Below are 21,620 nucleotides of genomic sequence, written 5' to 3' on the forward strand. Positions count from 1 at the left end.
AATGTGTGATGAGAACGGTGTGGTCTGACATACAGCTATAGCAATGACCATCAAGACCATGACTTGCAGCGTCAATTCGGTCCTTTAGGAGGGTTCTTCTCCTTGTGCAGGGGCAACATGAAGCCTATGGCAACTGATTTAACTCTGTTGATGCGTCTTCATTCCGCATGAATAACTATAAATGTAAATGTTTATGGAATTTCAGTATCAACTAATACTGATGGTTCACTGGCATGACCACCAAGCAAATCTGCTGTGGTTTCCCTCTGGTAGCTCCACTGAAAATGAGAGCTGCTCCAGAGTGATACAGAACTGTTCTCTTGAACTGTTCTCACTTATCGGTGCAGATATTCCACAGTTTAGGTGCTCTATAGCTTAAATGCACAACCTCCTACTGAGGTCCTATTGATCACAGGTACTTTAAGGTAACCTGCATCCAACGAACAAAGACATCGTCCTGGGATATAAGAATCAATAATCTCACAAAGGTGAACCAGAGCAATGCCATGTACTGCCTTAAAGGTCAGAAGTAGATTTTATAATTGACTCTAAATGTGACTGGGAGTCAAGGCAGTGATTTAAGTACCGGTGTTATATGGTCGTACTTCCTTCTAGTGAATTCTCGTTGCAGCATTTTGTACCAACTGTAGTCTGGATACAGTTTGGTACAGACATCCCGATAAGGAAGTATTACAATATTCCAGCCCGCTTGAAACAAAAGCATGAACCAGTTTTTCAACATCTCGTCTACATAGGAATGGCCGTAATTTAGCTATGTTTTTTAACTGAAGGAAGCACGACTTCGTCAAAGCATTTACATGAGGCACAAATTACAAATCTGGATTGCATTTGCAATTTTATTCTTGTCACAATCGTGTGTTTCATTCCAGATTGGTTGTGGCTGCCCAGCAGGACCCAGAGAACATAAGGGTCTGGAATTCACATCCAAGTGCTCTTAACAGATTTTGTGTTACATTATTAAACATATTCAGTCAACTTCTCAAAGCTGGTATTTTTGTTTCGTAACGTCAGTCTGCTAAATTGCTTGTGGGAGGAATCCTCCTGAACTGTTCTCAGAACATTACCCCTAAAGTGCCTGGGAATGAAAAAAAACTCTTGGTAGCTTTATATCGCACTCTGAAAAATATGTGGGCTGCAGAGGGTTCAAATATTAAAAGAGAGATCGGTGCAGATATGGGCGCCGGCGGCTTGCGGTTGGTTCCTCAGCTCAACTGTGCACTCTGTTGGTGAGGAGCCACAGAGCTGCTCAAGGTTGTCCACCGCACTCAGGCCACAGAAGGACGACCACCATGTCAAACCTTCATCACGTCTGGACTCGCGAGCAAAGTGTCCTGCTACACCGACTGAATAACACCTATAGCGTGTGCTCAGTACCGTTGATATGCAATATTCTGCTGTTCGTTCATTATTAGTTTTTTGTGGTTATTCTTACTCCATTTAGGCATCTTTTTGGTTTTCAATGTAAGTAAGATGCTTTTTACGTTTCATTCTTGGCAGAAGTGGAAAGAAAAGTGAAAAGAGAAAACATCATGTTCACCCTGAAGTGAAACAAGGAATGAAAGGCTTGGGTTCTTGAAACATCCTGCTGTATGTGAAATTTGGGGCAATGACAGGACAGTGCATTTCTAGCTTGCCAAAAAAACATTATTTTTGGGACAGATGCCTTTTGGCGGGAAAACCTTCTTCAGATACTCGTATGTTACAAAGCAAATGCTGTATATACACTTCTAAAGTCATTACAATGGGAAATGACGTCAGAGTCAATGGAGCTACAAATATTTAACAGTGGTACGGGGACTGACAAAATGAGGCTTTAATACATTACACTAAATAAAGAGCCAGTAAGCAGAGAATCAGAAAAAGACGCACGAGTAAGCACAAGTATAACCAGAGAGGAGCATAAAAAAGAAAATAATGCAAATAAAAAGGCTAATTGATTAGAAAAACGATCACAAAAAAACAGGACTACAAAAAATTATTTATTCATTAAGGCCATTTGGTTGCAGTGTGTTTAATATAACAAGCCTGTCTGTGTAGCAGACATTTGTCCTTGTCCCATCCCTTCCTGAGTCACTATCTTAGTGCCCAAAAAGCAAAATGCTCCAATCTCATGTCCAGCAGCATTTAAGTATCTAGAAACAGGCAATTCTGAAGTCAACCACCATCCACAAACACTAGGCACCAGTAGGCACCAGTAGGCACCAGGCCAAGGGGGGGAGGGGACACACCCAGGACGGGATATCAGTCCACCACAGGACACTCCAAGCAGGGCTCATACTCCAGACCCACCACAGAGTAGGCACTGGCCAAAATCACTGCACCTACCCAGTTTTGAAGCCTTGTTCCTAATAGTGCACCTGTGATCCTTGTTTTTACGAGTCCTTTTTCTTTACCAACGTAATACAAATCGCATGGGCAACGTAGAAAATAAATCACGTTTTCAAGTTGTGATATAATTATTCTGAGTGTTTGAATAACTTTATTGAATTTAGCAACATTTTTTTTAACAAAATATGCAATGTACCAGTCAATAGTTTGACTAAAATTTGTTCTATTCTAAATTCTCATTTTATGCTCAGGTCGTTTCTATTCTCCTTCACGTCCCTTCTTCTCCAAATGAGTGTTGCACAACTTTGTGGTCTGTTTTGGGTCCTTCTTTTACTGAAGGATAAAGGTCTGCCCAACTAGCTGTAATCCCGATGGAACTGAATGCCTCTGAAATATGCCATGATAGCCACATTAGGTGACATCACCATGGATTTCGCAAAGATCACCAACTATGTGGCCAGCAAAGCATCCCCAGATCATGACACTGCCCCCTAAATGCTGGATAGTGGGAACCACACAGGAACAGCTCATGTGGTCACCCTCTCTCGGTCTTAGACATAGCCAGCAGTTGAAACCAAATATGGTAAATTTTGATTCAACCATCCATAAGACTGGCTTATGCTTCTCAAAAGTCCAGTGTGTGTGCTTTTGGCCCACACAAGTCTGGTTTCACGCATGTGTACTCAAACTTTTGACCAGTGCTTTATTTACAGTGTATGCTGCTACTTGTAATGCTTCCAGTTGAAAGGCGTGTAAAATAACGTAAAGGTCACAAGGTTGACATCGGTGGTGTTCTGTGGGACTACCAGAACTCTGCATAGCACTATGTAATCTATAATTAAGTCTTCCCAAGACCTCGGTTGTGTGTAACCCTCAGACAAGAGAAAGGTACCTTCAAGTGTCTCACACACGCACATCCTCATGCCGGTGGAGAAACCCTGCCACCATAAGGACAGAAAACAATATAGCAGTCTGATCCAATAAACAGGATCAGGCCCATTGCATCTGTCCTGCTTTGAAGTTTGCTGTCCTTCATTTGCCTGGGAAGAACCACGTCGTATGGTCCTATTTTCACCTCGCTCCCATGCTTTTTCCAAAAATGGGCTCCTGGCCCCCCTTGATGCCTGACTAGTTGTGCACCAGTGGAAGGTGAGCACCGTTTCTTGGCATCCCCTGCAATCTGTTCTGCACGTCTGAGTTCACCCCAGCGAGTCTTCACAACGATGGGGGGAAGCAGTTCAAAGCCTCTCCTTGGTTCTCGGCACATAAATGTGGTAAACCATGTACAATGTGTGTGTCAGGGGGGGTTATGCCTCATCCAGTGACTGACATTAAACGGAACCACAGTCTTGGTAATCTTTTCTTTGTTTTCCCAAAATGCTTCATGTGTTATTTCAGACGTCCGGTCTATTCCTAATGTCACGATGTTTGACGCTTGGCTTTCAAAGTACTTTGGAAATGCCTTTGTGAGAAGCCCAGATGGGAGAAGAAAGTTTTTCAAGGAGCAATTTGTCAATTCCCAATGGCAAATACTCTCAGGAGTGTTTTCTTTTGCCATTTCTCTCTCTCGGGTACCAACAGCGAGGCTATCGGATGCAGCGCCTGCAGAAATTTGCACAGGATGGTGCCTCCCACTAGCCTAAGAGCGGAGGGCCCCCCAGTGGGCAGAGAATGCAATGACACCCAAAGGCCACGCAGCCTCAATGGCGGGTTGCGGTTCCTTTATTAGAACCAGACTAGCCCGTCTGAGGGCTCAGATGAATGAATTTGTAGTCTAGAGAGACGCCCGCTTTGAGTGCAGCCTGTCAGATGTGTCTGGGGCACAAGGGCCTCAAGGTAAAAGCCCTAAGAATGTGTGGCACTGCAAGCAGAAGGTCCGAGCAGGCCTCACGCTCACGTCTCAAATGCATGTTCCTTTGAAAAGTATAAAAGAGGTGAATGAGAGCAGAGCTGACAGTCCAGCGTTGCTTTTCATGACCCTCAGTCCTGCTTCAGGTGAGCTGCTGTTGAGGGGACCGCTTCGGGTTGCGTTTAGAAGGCTCACCTTCCAGTCAAAGGTTGTGAGTTCGAGTCCCTCTTCCCACTGTTAAGCCTTTGATGAACATAATAATGGCAAAGTGCTTCAGTAGAAGTTTTGCAGTTGTTTAAATTGTAAATTGATTTATGAGAAACACATTTTTCGGACTTACTTCTCCCCTGATCTCGAGTGCGCTCGATAAACAGGTTACCTTTATTTGAAAAAAAACCTACATACAGTACATCTGCTTGTGTGATGTATAGTGGTTCGTATGGAGGTATGTGACAAATGGACTGTGCTGAAGAATCACGTGTCTGCATCCAAATCTCCCTTTCTGTTGGCATAATGTACTCTTTGTACTTTTCTGAGTTTTACATCACTTTGGAAAAAAGCATCTGCTTTGAATACGTTAATAAACGTCAATGTTAATATAAATCTAAACGTATGAAAGACCAACCAACCACTGACAGCAACCACTTGTCCCGAGTGGGGTAGCGGCAAGCCAGAGCCAACGGAGGGTGCGAGGCCGAAGGGGGAGGGGACACACCACAGACCGTCAGAGGGTGGAAGTAAGTGCACACTGTGCCCAACTTTGAGAACGTGAGCTTCCAAAAGGATATAGCGCTTAAGCACATGCTCGCACACACACACAAACGCTCACACACGGCTTTGTTTATGTCCCACTGCAGGACTTCGCACTGGTTGATGTTTCTTAGGCTGAATAGTATTTTCTAAACAATTCGTTTCCACGGTAACAACCCTAAAAGGTCTATTTTTTAGGGTTTACAAGCACTGCAGAGAGTATGTCCTCAGATATATCCTCGCAAGGTTTATGAAGCACACACAGCACAACATCTACATAGATACAGAGACAGAACTGGTTCCCAGTCCAGTCTGTCCATCTTTGGTACACATTCTCACTGTTCCTTGGCATCCTCACTCTGCTCAGCCTCTACACAAGGCAGAAGCATCAGCAGAGCGAAATCAACTCCGAGAGGCTTCATGTTGCCTCTGCGCGAGGAGAAGAACCCCCCTAACGGACCAAATCGACGCTATCAGTCGTGGTCTTGATGATCACTGCTATAGCTGCACATCAGATCACACCGTTTTCATCACACCCTCTCATAAGCACCTCTCTCTTTAGACAGTCCATCATCCATTCATCCATTAATATTCAGTTACTGCAATTAATTTATATCCGTATACCTTATGTCTTAATGGCAAATAAATTAAGCAGTGAATGGTGAATTAATTAAAAAAGAACTTTTGAATCCTTGTCTATATTCTACATTGAATCATCTCTCTGACACTTTTCCCTTTATACAACAGTGTAATTCGAGCTGTTTGGGGTAAGTACCTTACTCAAGAGTACTACAACAGTAGATGAGATTCAAACCAGCAACCTTTGGGTCCAAAGGCAACAGCTCTATCTCACGTATTATTAACTTTTATTTCGGTTATGGCAGAAGGCAGAGCACTTCTTGAGTTTCCACCAGGTTCTCAGATGTGGGAAGTCTGTTTTTTTTCTGTTAGGCCTCCGCATCTTGTGACACAAAGAGACACACCGTGTGACATTTTCATTTTCACCATGTTCACACTCTTTTCCTAGTCCTAGAATACCTTTTCAAGTGAAGTTATGAGATTCTTCTCTTAAGCTGGAGAGTAATTCTGAATATTGATCAAACCGTGATTGTGTTGAAATAAAGGACATTTAGCAGTGGGCTACTTTTTTCCTTAAATGTCATCATTTTTATAAATCATTTGGGTATAAAGACACCATGAAGTTTTTCTTTAATCTAACCCTAACCCTAAACCCCAATCCTAACCCTAAACTCGAATGTTTACTGGCTTTAGTTCTTCTTCTACTAGTGACTGGTGGTGCACAGAGCTGAGCTCAGTCCAGAAATCGTCACCTGGGTGTCCGTGTTTGAGTTCGAAGCACTGCTCCTGTGCCCTTCCTGTGCTCTTTCTGCTCAAGTCCAGCAGTTTCCACACTGTGCATTGTTTGTACGCTGTTTCTACACTGTTTCTACATTTGCCACCATAGCGTGAAAGGAGACCATATTCCACCTCAGCTCCTTTGTGCCTCACACCCATTTTTTCGTCCCCAGGGGACACCCCTGCAAAATGAGGGGTGATCATCGCAAGATCATCTCTCCTGGTAACTCTTTCAGCTACATAAATAAAAAATTATGCTTCAGAGTGAGGGCTCTTCATTACCCCAGCTGATGTAATCAGGGTTGTCTGTATTGCCCGTGAACTCTTACATACACAAATATTTCACATTTTTGTGGGAGAGGAGAGGGTGTGCCCCCATACTTTTATATAACTTTGGACTTTGAAAGTATATAAGGTTGTTTTCAGAGGGGTTGATATTACTCTAAGTCCATTAAGCAGACCAAGTCATCGTTTTTTGTTTAATTATGTTTAATGCTGTTTGCTGTAACGCTTGCCCCTCCCCACCCCACTAGTCTTTAGCCTCTTTTTGTTTATGAATACATTCAACTTTTACATTTTTTCTCTTCCATCCATTCGTCCGTGAGCGACCAGCATCTATTCACCAAGCGTCCGGATTTTATTCAGTCCCTTCGGAATATTATTTTGCAGATTCCTGCTTGGCCTTGCTGTGTTTCTCGTTTTTAATATGTTTTCTCTGGCTCTGCGTCTGTTGGGAGGCTCATTAATAACCTGCATGGAAAGATGCAGAGATTCAGCAGATTTGTGGGAATTTAAATTTCCTGGCCATTAAAGAGCAGATCAAATGAAGATGTGTTTTCCTTCACCTGCTTTCCGCTAGGAGGCACTTTGATCAATGTTCGGTTTTGTCCAGCTTTTCACCAACTGGGTCCCTGGCATCTACAGGTTTAAGTCAGAATAATAACACAATTAACCTGTTGATGTGAATATATGTGCCAGCCCTATTTACTGGATGCATTTTATATGTCATTTTCTTTTTGAACCTGATGCCCGCTATTAAGAAACCATGGAAGTCCGTATGTCTAATTTTGGTTCGTTGCATCATCAGGGTAATTTTTACACTGCCTTGAGAATTTTCATTAAATATTGAGCATATATGAAGGTCCTAGCTTTGAATTCCACTCCTGTAGAAGTACCCTTGATGAAGGTATGATAATTACTCTGAATGGATACAGTAAGAATACCCTACTGTATTTTAATGACCTAATCAGTGTGTAGTTGAGTATTTAACATAGTAAAGCAACTTGGACCAAATATGTAAAATATATTATTATTATTATTATTATTATTATTATTAGTTTTACACATACCGAATCAAATTTCACAAATTTCCAAACCCCTTTCGTTGGAGGAAACAAACATGCAGTTATGTTGCAACTCGTATGACTTCACCATTCACTCATTTTCAACACTCTTTCGCCTGCAAACGAACACAGCTGAATTTGTGTTTGACAAGATGCGCAAATGAGTTATTGCTCCACTTACAGCCTGGAAACACGAGGCTCGCACCAGGGCTTGGTGTGGTCTTCGCACCGCGTGAGCTCCTTTCCCTTCATCCCGTTTCATTCATTCATTCATCATTGCCATCAAGGACCTCACACTCACAGCAGTCATCCCAATATAAAGTTCACGTAAAACGACACTGAGGAAAAGTAAAGCGGAACATAAGAGAAGTTGGGCTGAAGTTACAGTGTTAATAAGTTATTAATCTCGCCCACTGAAGTCGCATTGAAGTCGCCGCTCACTGCACAGCGCTGCAATCAATAATTGAATAATAATGAACGTACTGCACGTAGACCAGAGCCGCAGTGCTGTTGGACCTGCTACTTTCGGAAGAGAACGTGTAGGGTATGAGGACGAATCCCGGACTCTTCAGTCAGGAGCCGTGTGTGGGTGGGCTGCCTGCTCTACGTGTGTGATGGAGCCCCGCTCGCTTGGTCCGGGATGCTTGGGCAGCTCTGCGCGCACCCACCTCACCTCAGCCACTTCCTCTAGGGTGGGGGGGGGCTCTCTGGGGGGCGATGGAGGTGCTCCGCAGGAAATAGAGTCAGTGAACTGAGTGGGGTCAACAGCGCAAGAAAAGGAGCCCACTGGACACGCGTGCCTCCGTCAGTGGGGGTGGGGGTGGAGGGACCTTGGGGAACGACCGAAAAATGGATTTGGAACGGAACTTGTGTGTGAAGTACACGAATTCAGGGCCGCTGTTTTTTATTATTATTATTATTATTATTATTATTATTTTTTTTTTTTTTTTTTTTTTTTTTTTTTTGTGGGATTACATATATTTTGTTCAGAAGGAAACAAAACTGCAGAGTGCTTTCTGCTGGTTTTTTCCCACTTTTTAGTCGAGACGGTGTTTCTTTAATATTTATTCACTTGCCAAGCTTGGATAAATTATCACGAAGGGTTCGCGTGCCGTGATTTAAATAAGACGGGTTTGTATTCTGAGAGCGCGCTATGTTGGTGAGCAGCTCAGGCTGCGAATGCGGAGTGTGTCTGAAAATTGACGCAATTAGCGGCGGGTGTCATTGATTCATTCGTTCGTTGACTCGTGGATTCATTCATTCATTCATTCATTCATGCTCCCAGTTTGAGACCCGTTATGGGCTGTGTCGGGAGCTCCTCTGCCTTCCAATATAAAAATGGACCCCACGCTTTTTTTTTACGGCGCTGTGTTGCCATTTCTGTAAAATTCCCCTCGTTTCGCGGTTCAGTGAGCTCGGGGCTGGGGACGGGGCTCGGGGTGCGAGGGGAGGCCGGGACCCCCTCCTGTCCCCCTCCTGTCCCCCTCCTTTCCCTCGACCCTCATTGGCTGCTCGGCGGAGCTCCTCTCACCTCACATCCATTTCCATTCATACATCCTCCTCCTCTCCGCGCGCCTCCGCTAAACAAGCCACTCAGATCCATGCTAGGAACTAATTTTTCAATTGGATAATAAGTTAACGGAAATATTGAACATCTGCCAGCCACATATCGAAAGGTGAGTGGAGGAAAAGCCTTTTTTATCTGTTTTCCGTGGCTTCTCTTCTAACCGCAGTGTCTGTATAAAGACCGCGTGTGCGTAATAATGTGCGTAATCATGTGTACAGTAATGTGTGTAATGCGTAGAATGTGAGAAATAATTCACACACAGCGCTCCACTTTCACTGTTTTCTACTAACTCGTAGTTTGTGTACTTTTCCTTTTTCTGTCTGCGCATAGAAATGTCATCAATGGAATTTCTGCCCTATGACAGGGTTGAAACCCATTTATTCCGGACACTTAAAGTCTTAATTTTTATATTAGTGCGAATGCTCTATTAGCAGATGCGCGTCTGAAATACGAACACAGTAAAAACTGCCCCTTCCACTCCGGTACAGCAGAGAACAGTTACTTTCCAATGAAAACTCATACGGATTGTACTGTGATGAAAATGCGAGGATTTGTCTAACTTATTTTTGCAGGCGTGCATTGTTCTGTCATGAGGTCAAACGTTTAAAAAGTGCTTTTGCGACACTCGAGCGGTTACTCCACAGTTACTCCACAGTTGCCCCTCGGTTACTCCACTGCAGCGCTCGCGAGCCGCGCACCGGGTAATTGGGTGCAGATGCGCACATTCAGGAGCTCAGTGCATTTGGGAAAGTTTATGAGGCGAAGCCATCAGCTGCCTGGAAGAGCCCAGTGCAAGAATAAAATAAAACACATAAGCAATAATCGAGGTAAGAAGCGCGGTGCGCGAAGGTCGCCCTTAGCACTTAATTAAATCAAAATTAAATAAATGTATATGTCTGAACAGAAAGGCTGTAACAATAACAGTAATTTAAAATAAAAGCTTGTCTAAAAGTTAACGGAGGGGATTTCAGAAATGTTTAAAAATATTGAAAATACAAAGCCTAAAATGTGTTAAAGTATTTACTTTATTTAGCATTTATAGTGCTGCATTGGGAACTGTGAGGTCTCTATAAATACAGACATAGCCATGAGAAGTTACCTTTTTCAGTGTAATACCGCTAAATAGGCTACAAAGGGATAATATTCTTCATTTTTCCTGCAGCTGTCAGCATTGTTGTTAAATTCCATAACATCAGTGATAATTATTGCTTTCAACTTCAAATAAATAAAAAATAAAACGTTTTGGGTACTTACTTTTGTGGTCCTGGAAATGAATAAATGTTGGGGTAAAATTATGAAATGTAGGATTAATGATACTCGTTGATGAAATGGCCAATGCTGGGAATAAATGGCAAATTTTGGGAATAAATGATGCAGCACCACTCCTCCGGTGGCCTTTTATCAGTTTAACCAACATACACTGCTCCTTTAAAATGACCAGTTTATTCAGTCTTTTTTTGTCATAGTCAAAGTGATGTGGTCAAGATAAAAATGGCACTAGAAAAAAAAAGTGTCTAAAAAAATTCAGAATGAATGTTTTTGGGTGGATGGAGGGCATCTCATAGTGACACGGGGAAAACAGTCACTCTTGACTTGTCAACATGCGACGATCTCGTACAGTAATAATTAGCGGGAAAAGGGAAAGAAAGACATCAAACCAAGCGGCATCACTCGCAGTAATGACGACAATATTAGTAACACTGGTAGGACGAGTGGGGTCACACGCTCAAGTAAAACTTGAAAACGTTTGTTGACATTCTTACGGTTGAGGTTTCCAAGCAGTGGCTCTGTTATTTTCCATTTTATCCCATTCATTCCCCTTTTTTATTCTTATTCCGACGGGTGAGGAATGTTAATGTTCGTCTGTGCCAGTGGGCCCGATAATTGCGGAGCGAAGCGGAGGCTACAGACGCGGTCCCCCAGGTGCCCTTTCACCCCAGACTCTGTAAGCCGCACTTATTAAAGAGAAAAGTGCTTCAATATGCGCCCGGATTTGGGGGAGAACCTGATGGTGGAAGCAGATGGCCCCTGCGCATGATCATCATGTTGTGTAGCGGAGACAATCACGGTCCAACTGAGCAACAAGAAGAACCGATAATAATAATAATAATAATAATAATAATAATAATAATAATAATAATAGTTTCAGCTCGTTTTAACTGTGGAATAACTGAGACATCAGTTCCGCGGCCACTTTTCTCTTCACACGAGCTACTGCTCCAACCATTACCTGGGATTTGAAGAAAACGGAAGTAGTTAAGGTCGAGCCGCGTCTCTAATTTGTGATCGAAGGGCGCGCGCGTTCCCCTGTGCGTGTGTGTGTGTGTGTGTGTGTGTGTGTGTGTGTGTGTGTGAGAGAGAGAGAGAGAGAGAGACGAGATATTCTCTGAGGGACAGGAGTGTGTAGACAAAGGTTAATAATGATTTTATATAAAAGGAGTAGTTGAAAAAGAGGGAATTTTTGAAAGTGGCTGACAGTGACAAACCTAGTGACTTTAGTTTAGATAAATATATAAAGTGAAACGGTTAATAATAATACTAATAATAATAATAATAATAATAACGAAACTAAAGATTTTTTTTTTTGTTAAAATAATTGCATTTGGGAAACAACAAGTATTCTGGGAATTACACGATTAAATGGCAGAAAGAAATGGCAAAGAAATGCGTGCATTTAACCGGCAAATGCACTGCAATGCGTAACAAAAAGAAATGTAAACAAAAGAAATAATTTGATAACAAAATGAAAATCTTGTGAGTGACCCCCAGGCCTGGACTTTTCGGGAGTGGATCGAAAACAACTTCCATGTGTTTTTCAGGAACACATGATGATGAGCGCGCAGGGAGCCCTCAGAAGGAATACGGAAAGAGACGAAATCCCACTTTTTTATCATTTTATTTCGGGGGGTTTCGGCTGCATAAAAATACTTCTCAGCGTCTTGGAAAGGGAAAGGAAGAACATGCTTTATGGGCTGTAAGCACGCCATAAAGACAAGGGGGGGGGGGGGGGGTCATTTCATCTATACCTCATTGACCACGAGGAAATGCAATAATGAGCGTATCTCCTGCCCCGGTTCAGCTGTGGGACACCGTCCCCACGTACCTCCACTGCAGTTTAATCTTCTCTGATATAAATATGTCTGCTACTCTCTGTTATTATTATTATTATTATTATTATTATTATTTCGTATCTTACATACGGCGATGCCTTTCGGCTTTTTCAGGGCCTGTAAAGTGAATTTATCCACACATTTTCGGGCCCTTTTGACAATGTTTCAGACTGTCCCAGACACCGCGTCTTACGTCAAGGTAAGACAACATCGTCTCTACGACCAGGTAATGCTTGGGAACGGGGTTTGGGGTTTCTCACTGCATCAAACCTTAATGTTTTGACTGAACTGTGTGTGCTGTTTTGACTAGGAGCCATTGTTGTTTCCAAAGAACTTGAACGATTTAAGCATAATTTAAAGTGTTTTCTGTTGCCCGGGTGAAATGCAAATGTACTAATGGTGATTTTGCCGTCTTGTCCTGGCTGCTTAGATGTGACGTCATAATTTAGACGGGAAAGCACAGGGCGTCATTGTGTCACTGGTGACGTCAGGCTGTTATGTCCACTAATTGCATTAAGTGAACAAAGAATGATTCAGTCCTGAGTTGCATGTTTGAATGTCAGGGCAAATTTAATACTTTTGGCGCTAAAGCCAAGGCGCCATGATTATTTTAACACATTAAATTTGACATCATACAATTTTCCCCCTTTTTTCTTCCCTGTCCGCCACAGTCTCTAAAGAATGTAAACAAACCAAGGAGGGGGACATCTGGTTTACACGTTTTAAAACGCAGTCTGTGCATCAAATCATAAAGGGCTTTGTGGAATTCGTCCAGGCACTGTAAGGCCTTGAGAGTATTGAATGGGGTTTGTGAGACATATATGCAGTTTTATTTTCATCTGAGATCTTATCAAGATATGAGAGTTAAAATGCGCTGCGTTTAGAAAAGGCTGTTGTTTCTAGGAAATTCTGGGAAGTACTTCAGCCTGGTCTCAGTAGTGCTCTGTTTTTTCAATTATATAAAGCTGCGTATGAAAAAGCATTATTGTAAAATATTTGCGCTGAATTTATATTGTATGTGTCCTCTTTAGCTTTATTACTGATATAATTATGGTTAAGTACAGAAGAAGCCAACAGAGAAACTGGTTGAATATTACAAAAACTGCAATCAATAGTTACGTTTAAAGTCTTTATAGATGAAAAGTGTGCTGTAACAAAAGACATCCATGTCCTGCAAAGTATGTCTCCTCTATGAATCAATCAGTGACCTGAGTCCCAGAGCGTTTTTGTGCGTATTGTAGACTTATCAAAATGTTTCATTGTTCCTGGCAAAGCAATTCATAATTTCTCCACACTGAGCTGTTTTTCAAAGGATGGGTGTTGTGTTTTGAGGACCTATTGCCCCTGACATGGAGATTTTCTAACGCAGACCTAACGTTTGTGTGTCTCGACACAAAGAGCCTTTTTCAGAGCTGCACCAACAATTCCCGATTTGTTCCCAATGGCTTTTGCTGCTGGGGAATGTTTGTGGAGAAAATACGCTTTGAAATCAAATTTTCTCCATCCCAGCAGGTCTTAAGGGAGCCAGCAGTTTTTCAAAAAAGGGACTCATAACAGTGCATTTTTTCCAGATCCAGTTTACCTTGAATTGAAAATATTTTAATATTGCCCACATTTCACTAGTACTACAAACTTCATAAATCTCAAAATATGCTGGTGATTAATTTAATGTTTCAGATGTCACTAGTTATAACAGGAGAAGGCAATAGCTTTTAAGAGGAATTTGCAGCAAAGTCTGGACAGCAAAACATCCCATCTCATAAATAAATGTGTTATTTCAATATCTAGTTAACACTTCATTGCTTGGATAACTACTGAAAACCAAAGTATTTTAAATAGATTTTCTTGTGATGCAAAGCAGATTTCTGAGCAATGGCGGGAAGCATTATCATATTATTTGTTATACTATATTATGAAGGGTCTCAGTTCAGCTTTACCGTGCACTGTGGCTCAACTTTTACTCACTTTTCAGAACCATACTGCATTATTTTGTCTCAGAAAAAAAGAAAAAAAAAAACAGTCAGAATGTGGACCAGGCACATCTCAAGAGAAGTTTTAAAGAAATATTCAGCTTCATTCAGGCGAATCTACTTGCTAGCTGTAGTTTTGTTTGGGTAAGCCCAAACGAGACTCGACCTCTCCAATAAAAATAAATCTCAAATTAATTATGGCCCAGAGCAAGGGGCCAGACAGTTTGGGCCTGTATGCTGCAGTCTTCACTTTCTGCCCCTGGTATTTTTTCTTTGGCTTTTCCTTTACCCGAGAGAGGGAAGGAGCTTACCATAACTCTCAAGTTTAACATACAAACCCAAGGCCTCAGCCCATACTGGGTGTTAGCTGGAATACAGCTGAAAGGTCTGTAACCAAAACTAATTTGAAGACTCTTTCTGGTTGAACCATCACTTGAACAGTGACATTTAGAGGAAATGGGTTATGGTCCAGTGGAAGGAGCATCCTGCTTATTTACTGAAAAAGTTACTGCTACAAGATTACCTCACAGTGCAAATTTACACTAAAGTACATTGTTACATGTTTAATAATAATAATAGCAGTAACAGCACAATATGTAATTAAAGTTTGCTTGTGATTTGAACATTCAAATATATATGAGTGAATATGATATGTAAAATACCCCCAAAGGTTTCCTCCCACTTTCTTGTCAGTTCCCAGTGGTGAGGGGTTTGTTGGCCTCCCGCAGGTCATGGTAGGAAGAAATGTCTGGCTGTCAGGTTTCAACACAGATCCAGATGTTCTGTGGTGCAGTGTATAAACCAACTTTCATTTGTTTACTGGCCTTCCCAAAATGTTTGTTACTGCCATATTCATTTGGGCCTTGCCAAGAGTAGACCTCAGAAAGCCCATGTTTCCTCTAACATACTTTATTTGTTGCATAAATTAATTTTTGTCTATCTATCTACCTATCTATCTATCTATTACAATATATTGAAAAAAGGCATTTCTTTGAAAAATTATTCAAAATAGCCTTTGGTAAATTCAAAATGTAATAAAACTCTGTAATGTGACAACAAAATAATGAACAAAAACCATAAAGTTTCAAATATGGATGGGCACCACATGTAGGCTACGGATAGCAACTTGTATTATTTTCTTTCTCACAGTAATTACAGAAAGGCTATATAATCAAATTTGTTCTTATAATTTATACTGATCGAACTAGGCTTTAATCTAAATCTGCATGAACATTTATTTCAGTTTCAGAATATGGAATCTTTTGGTAACTGACAAGTTACCGTATCTGACAGTCAAATGTATATTGACTCGTTTATATACTGTCATATATGTATATTGTACATATGTTCATTGGTATACATAGGATTGCCCATAAATATATGTATATATGCATACCCATACACACATACACACACACATTCTCAGATTATAATTGGCAAATTCTCAGGTTCTCATGGGAAAACGCACAAATGAAATTATGTACACAAAACACCTTCCGTAGCTCTCCATCTGCGCAGCTTTTTCCCTGAAATATGATGACACTTTTTCGATGTCTGCAGTTATTTTTTTCTACAGCGCAGTAACACTTTAACGATTAATACTTTTTAAGTTCTTTTAATCTTTAGTATCTAATAGGCGCCGCAATTAAAAAAAAAAAATTAAAAAATTAAAAAAATTTCCTCTTCAATTTAACAGAGAACTAAACAAAAAGTGTAATTTTAGTTCATCTGGAAAGGACCAAACAAGGTGTCTCCCTTCATTAGACTGCACTGGAGTGGCCCCAGGCAGCAGCAGCCTTGACCCCTGGCAGGATCCAGATGTGGGGGTCTCTCAGACGCTGAGGTGGCGTGGGGTGGGGCGGGGGTGCCTCCCTGGGCAGACCCCCGAAGTGGAGAGCAGACAGTGCGACCCCCGAGCCCAGTCGGTCTGGTCACGTCCACTCATGTCTCCATGTCAGTGGAACCGGGTCTGAATTGATGAGGGTCATTTCAGCAAGTAAAGAAGGTTGTAGGAACAAACATCCAGACTTCAGCTGCTCCAAGCACTGGGACACATTAAATAACGGTTGGGGGGGGGCGTGGGGGTGCGGGGGCACAAACCCACGGCAAATTGTCCGTCTTTGCAGTTGATGGCAATAATAACTTGACAATATTATAACAAGGATGACCAGTGATGATGTGAACGACAAGAGGAGATCATAAAACTGTAATAATTTTTAATGTTCATTCAGACACCAAACATGAACACTTCTGTTCTCTCTCGCGCCTGCACGCGCGAGGCGATGCGTACAAAGCGAGGACTTCGTTTTAACGTACCGTACTACATGTTATTTTAAAGTTGGAGGAGATGCGCGGTCAGTCAGTGGGCTGCTGTGGCTCTGGGTGAATGAGGCGCGCACACGTGCATTGCGGGGCCCCCGTGCGCGGGTACCACAGGGGCGCGCGTGTCCCGCTAGCTTTTTTTTTTTTTTTTTGTATTATTATAGTGGTGCGGTGAAACTGCCGGGGTGTGGACGTGGACGTGGAGCTCGATGGCCCAATCTCAGGTAGTAGGACACGTGCGCGCGTTCGTCCCGTTTGATTTACACTCACTTTACTGGTATTTTAATCGAGTGCAGCTGCAGCTATTTTTTATTTTCATATTTATATCAGAGCCGCAGGGGGAAAAGAGTTAAAGGAAACTGAGAGTATAAAGTCGCTCGTGGTCGTGGATATGAACAGAAAAATAAGATGTTTTTTTTTTATAGTTTATTCAGTACATTTTGTCCTACTGTAAAAACACGCGTCGAAAACTTTAAACCTTATGATCAAAATCACGAAGGCTTAGAAAGCGTGGAAGAGATGTGTAAATACTCAGACAAACCTACCCTGTGTGACATTCCGGCGTAAAAACAAACTGGAACAATAACGCGGATATTTCCATGTTAAAAAAAAAAAAGAAAAAAAAGGAGCAAAAAATCGAATTCTATTGTTTTGTGCGCTTATCTCCTCGACTCCGATATCCTGCTTCTGGGTGCTGCGATGAAGGGGGGGCTTCGTGTGACACACACCGCTTCCTTCTCCACACCAGTGACTTCACTTCCCAAATTTAGTCGAAAAAAAAAGCCATCCGGAGTGTGTGGAGTGTCGGTGGCTCCGCGCGCGACGCACCGGGGGCTGGAGCCCACTCAGGAGCGTGTCATGCGTGGGATACTGTCGGGCTCCACATCAAACTGCCCAAAATGGACGGAACTATTAAGGTAAGGGTGGGGAACCGGGGGTGCGGGATCGGGAGCTCGTGCTGTTTTTTTTTTTGTTTTTTTTTTTTGTAAGTTGCGCCTCCTTTTCGAGCCGCGCACGATGCTGCCGCAGTGCCTTTTTCCTCCTCCTCGTCCCACATTTCCTTCTTTTTTTACTTTCTCCCGAAGTTTCCTGTTCCTTCTCGTGGTGAAACTGTGCTCAAAGTGCGCACACAGCCGAGGGGTGATCTCCGGGGCTCGAACCGGAGCCCTTTGCTTTGGAAAGTTGGCAAGGACGCGCACGCCGGGGTGCGCATCTGTGGAACTTGAGCAAAACCAAAAAGCGGTTATTTCAAATTTTGTACCAACTTATGTGTGTTTGCCGCACTTTTTCGCGGATGTACGCTCTCAAGGAACGGCCCTCGAGCCACAGTTTGGTGTTTTCCACCCGCGGTCGAGACGTGCTCATTACCGCTCCTTTTCTCGGTGCCTTTTTTTGGGTGTCCTCGCCGTGGCCGCGCGGCAGAGTGAGGGTGGCGCGGCGCCCGTGGGCTTCGTCCGGCGGCTTCAAACCCTGATGTCATCAAAGTAAACGCGCGATCCGAAGCGTGTTGAGAAATAATAACATTTACTACTGAATCAAAGAAACTCTTGAGTCTTATGAGGCGTTTTTTTGTGCGCGTTCTCAACAACAAGCTATGACTCATTTAGAAGATTCCTTATGTGTCAGAGCTGTAAAGCTGAGCTTGTCTTAATACATCATCATGTATCACTAACTGTTTTATATATAATATGTACATATAAATTGCTGCGTATGGTATGTGAGCAAGTATATATGTCTATATCATGACTGCATTCTATTTATGTGTAAGACTCTTGCATGTATTATAATACATATTTAATTTATATCTGTTTGGCAGCACTCCAGTCCAGCACTAAGTTTGTGCGATCTAACGTTGTGATGATGTGAAATCCAGGAGCTGTACCTGCTGCTAAAAGCAAGACTGAAAGTAACACCGGATCCGTTACACACCTCATCTCACAGTTAATAAGGTGGAGTAAAAGTTTTGCTATTAAACACGCACTTTCGGCGTTGACGCCGGTGCTTATTTTAAATTCATATCCAGAGTTGCGGAGGAAATCCGCACTGTGCGCCGCGCTGGGGGTTCAGTTGAGTTGACGCAGTTTGAGGCGCGGATGTCGCGCGCTGACAGTTATTTCGAATATGAACGTGGGCAGTTATGAGCTGTTCTGAGGTGTCATGTCGAAGAGTGCTGGGTGTCTTTCAGGGTTCATTTCAGATCCGTATTTTTCTGAATCGTGTGGGGTTTCCTGCGGTTGGGGTGGTGTTATAGCCGCCTCCCCCCCCACCCCACACACCCATTTGGGTGTGGCCTGATTACGGGCTGCGCGAGCGCGTGTAATTGCGCATAATTGTGTGCTGCAGATTAAGTCATTTTCACGCGGAACGGTTTGCTGCAAAGTGCGCAACAAGTGAATCCGGATCTATGAAAAAAGTCTAAGTGTTCCTAACATTTTACTGTTGTTTTCCGTTCGCCACATTTGGGATGTATGCTGTGGTATATAGATCGTGCCTGCACGCGGCAGTCGGCTCGCGCTAGTATGCGAGATAGTCGGCACTGTACTTCACTGATGTGCGGGGGAACACACGCGCCACTGTGAATGCAAAGCACGCGCAGGGTGGAAAAATACAATATTCGGCACAGCTGTGTATCCCCCCAACCGTAATACATAAATTATAATTTACAATAACTATTGCAGCTTCTGCCAAGGAATACGGATACATGCCTCCTTCGTATGGATTTCATTTATTGATTTTTTTTTTTTTAAATTGAAGGCCACTTTTTTGCCAGAAAGATTATTCTGAATGTGTCTGCCAGCTCGATGCGTCCAGACATTATTATATTATTAACTTTCATCGACAAATTTCTTCAGAGCGAAATTAGATTACCATCTTTACAGTGGTTTACCCCTTATACCGCATTGTATCGACGCGTCACGATATCAGTTAAGGCTGAGTGCTTCCATCAAGAGTAAAAGAGCAGGAGTGCGTTTCGAACCGGGTACCTCCACACGTGCTGATAAGAGCTTTAACTACTACGCCACCTGCTGCCTATGCCCACTTGCTCAGGTTCGTGACGGTCCGGAGCCGTTCCCAGAATCAGTGGGAGGGGTACACCCTGGAGGGGAGGCCAGTTCCTGACAGGATGGGTACACAGGCAACTGGGGCTCTCCAATTAACCTGAAACGCGTGTCTTTGCACTGCCACTGCGCTGTGAGGGAGAAGCGCTACCCGCTGCGCCACCGTGCCGTGCCGCCGCCGACAAAATCATGAGTGACATTACGAGAGCCCGTGTTCAAATAGAGTCTGCGACGCGACAGAGAGCGGACGAGCGCGTTTTGCCTGCGCTCCCAAAAATAAACACTCGCGATTCGGCCGCAGCGCCGCAGATCTGTGCGGTTTTTGTTGACGGAGCGTTAAGCGCGTCCTCGCGGCCTCCTCGGAATGGCAGGTTCCGTTATCGGGTCGTGTGGGCCTTCCGCTCCCGCTCTATCTGCATCCCGCACGCGTTTCCATTTCCTCCCCAAAACAAAAAGGCAGGAATGCGCGTTCCCAGCATGGAGATGGGGCTGTGTGCAGCTCACATGTGAGCCATGGTGGGGGTGGGGGGACTCGCCTTTCCTCCCCTTCTCTGTACAACAGGGTACTCTTAATGGAGTAATTGAGGGTAAGTACCCTAATCAAGCACACTACAGCTGGAGTGGGATTCAAACAAAGAACCACCCGATTATAGGGAGAGCGCTCTAAATACTACAGTATACATCATGGTTTGCTCTTTTTATTATTTCACTTTTACATCGAGTGACTTGTTGAGTTTAGATTTAGTGGTATGATGTGGAATCCCACTCATCATAAGGCAAAGGGTCACCGGTGCGGTCTTGGGCAAATGAGTTTAGAAGCCAGGCGCTGAATCAAGCGCCACAAGTAGCAGCATTGCTGTGAAGAACCGCTGCTCTACCGGTGTTTTCTTGTTAATGAACCCATTTTGAAACCTATAAAAAAAAGAGAAAAACTTTCAGCAACTTTCCCAGAAAATTCTGCTCAGTAAGCCATGAAGTATGCGAGGGGTTGCAAGGGGTTGATATGTCACTTTGAGCGTAACATGCAAGCAGATATACCCTTTTTTTGCCAGAACTATGGTCTACATTAGCTGTTTGGTTCTTATCAACCCCTCGCTAGTGTGTGTGGACTCCCCAGACAGCACCGCTGGCTGTCAGTGCCTTGACAGCTCTGCTCTTGATGATTAAATCAATGTCCCTGCAGCTACAAAGGCAGTTGGTACAGCTGGCATCTTAACTCCAAACCCTTTTTTAAGTGTAAACTTTTATTTACACATCATTTACACGTACATGTAGTTTTTCACAGTTGCAGTTGTTCATCTGCACAATTACATTTTAGCTCGATAAACACATTTCACACACCAAAGGTCAGCAGCGACTGCTGCGGAGTAAAAGGACACGTAAATGAATGTCATGTAGTTAATGGCAAACTAACTTCAGTCAATTAATCCCATTTAGTCTGTTTCTTTCTTTTATACTTTGTTTCTTTCATTATGAACTTGAGATACTTAGATATTACTGATACTTTACCTTAACACGGTGTTAAACTGTTATTTGTTCGTGTATACAGCTGGGTAATTTTTAGTGGAGCTGTTTTTGGTAAGTACCGTACTCTTGGGTACTGAAGCAGGAAGTGGGATGTAAACCTGTAACCTTCGGAGCCAAAGTCATCTGCCGTATTCGCTATGCTGTTAACTGCCGCTTTTCGGCAAAACCTCGCAGAATTCTGTTCTTACATTTGTGGAACTGTACGGATTTTGGTTTTTTGACATTTGGTTAGAAATTGTGGTCCTTGCAAAATTTTTGAAAACGTTTAATTCCTCGTAGGGGGAGTGCAGTGGCGCAGCAGGTTTGGCCAGGTCCCATTCTCTGGCAGGTCTGGGGTTCGAGTCCCACTTGGGGTGCCTTGTGAGAGACTGGCGTCCCGTCCTGGGTGTGTCCCCTCCAGCCTTGCGCCCTGCGTTGC

General features: G+C 43.1%; 1 protein-coding gene across 6 annotated transcripts in view; it reads left to right on the plus strand.

Annotated features, from left to right (window-relative positions):
* Positions 1–8,784: 8,784 nt before the first annotated feature.
* Positions 8,785–21,620, plus strand: part of fli1 (Fli-1 proto-oncogene, ETS transcription factor) — a 30,823-nt gene continuing 17,987 nt past the window's right edge. Inside the window, exons 1-2 of one of the 6 annotated variants that reach the window (XM_018748696.2) lie at positions 8,785–9,323; positions 12,439–12,550. In XM_018748696.2, coding sequence (XP_018604212.2) covers positions 12,485–12,550 — 66 coding nt within the window. In that variant the 5' untranslated portion in view covers positions 8,785–9,323; positions 12,439–12,484. Of the gene's footprint in view, positions 9,324–12,438; positions 12,551–16,582; positions 17,534–18,266; positions 18,566–21,620 lie in introns of those variants that run through there. The other 5 variants (XM_018748693.2, XM_018748694.2, XM_018748697.2 and 2 more) reach the window with 5 other exon arrangements.

This window comes from Scleropages formosus, chromosome 10 (assembly GCF_900964775.1).
Source record: "Scleropages formosus chromosome 10, fSclFor1.1, whole genome shotgun sequence".
NCBI lineage: Eukaryota > Metazoa > Chordata > Actinopteri > Osteoglossiformes > Osteoglossidae > Scleropages > Scleropages formosus.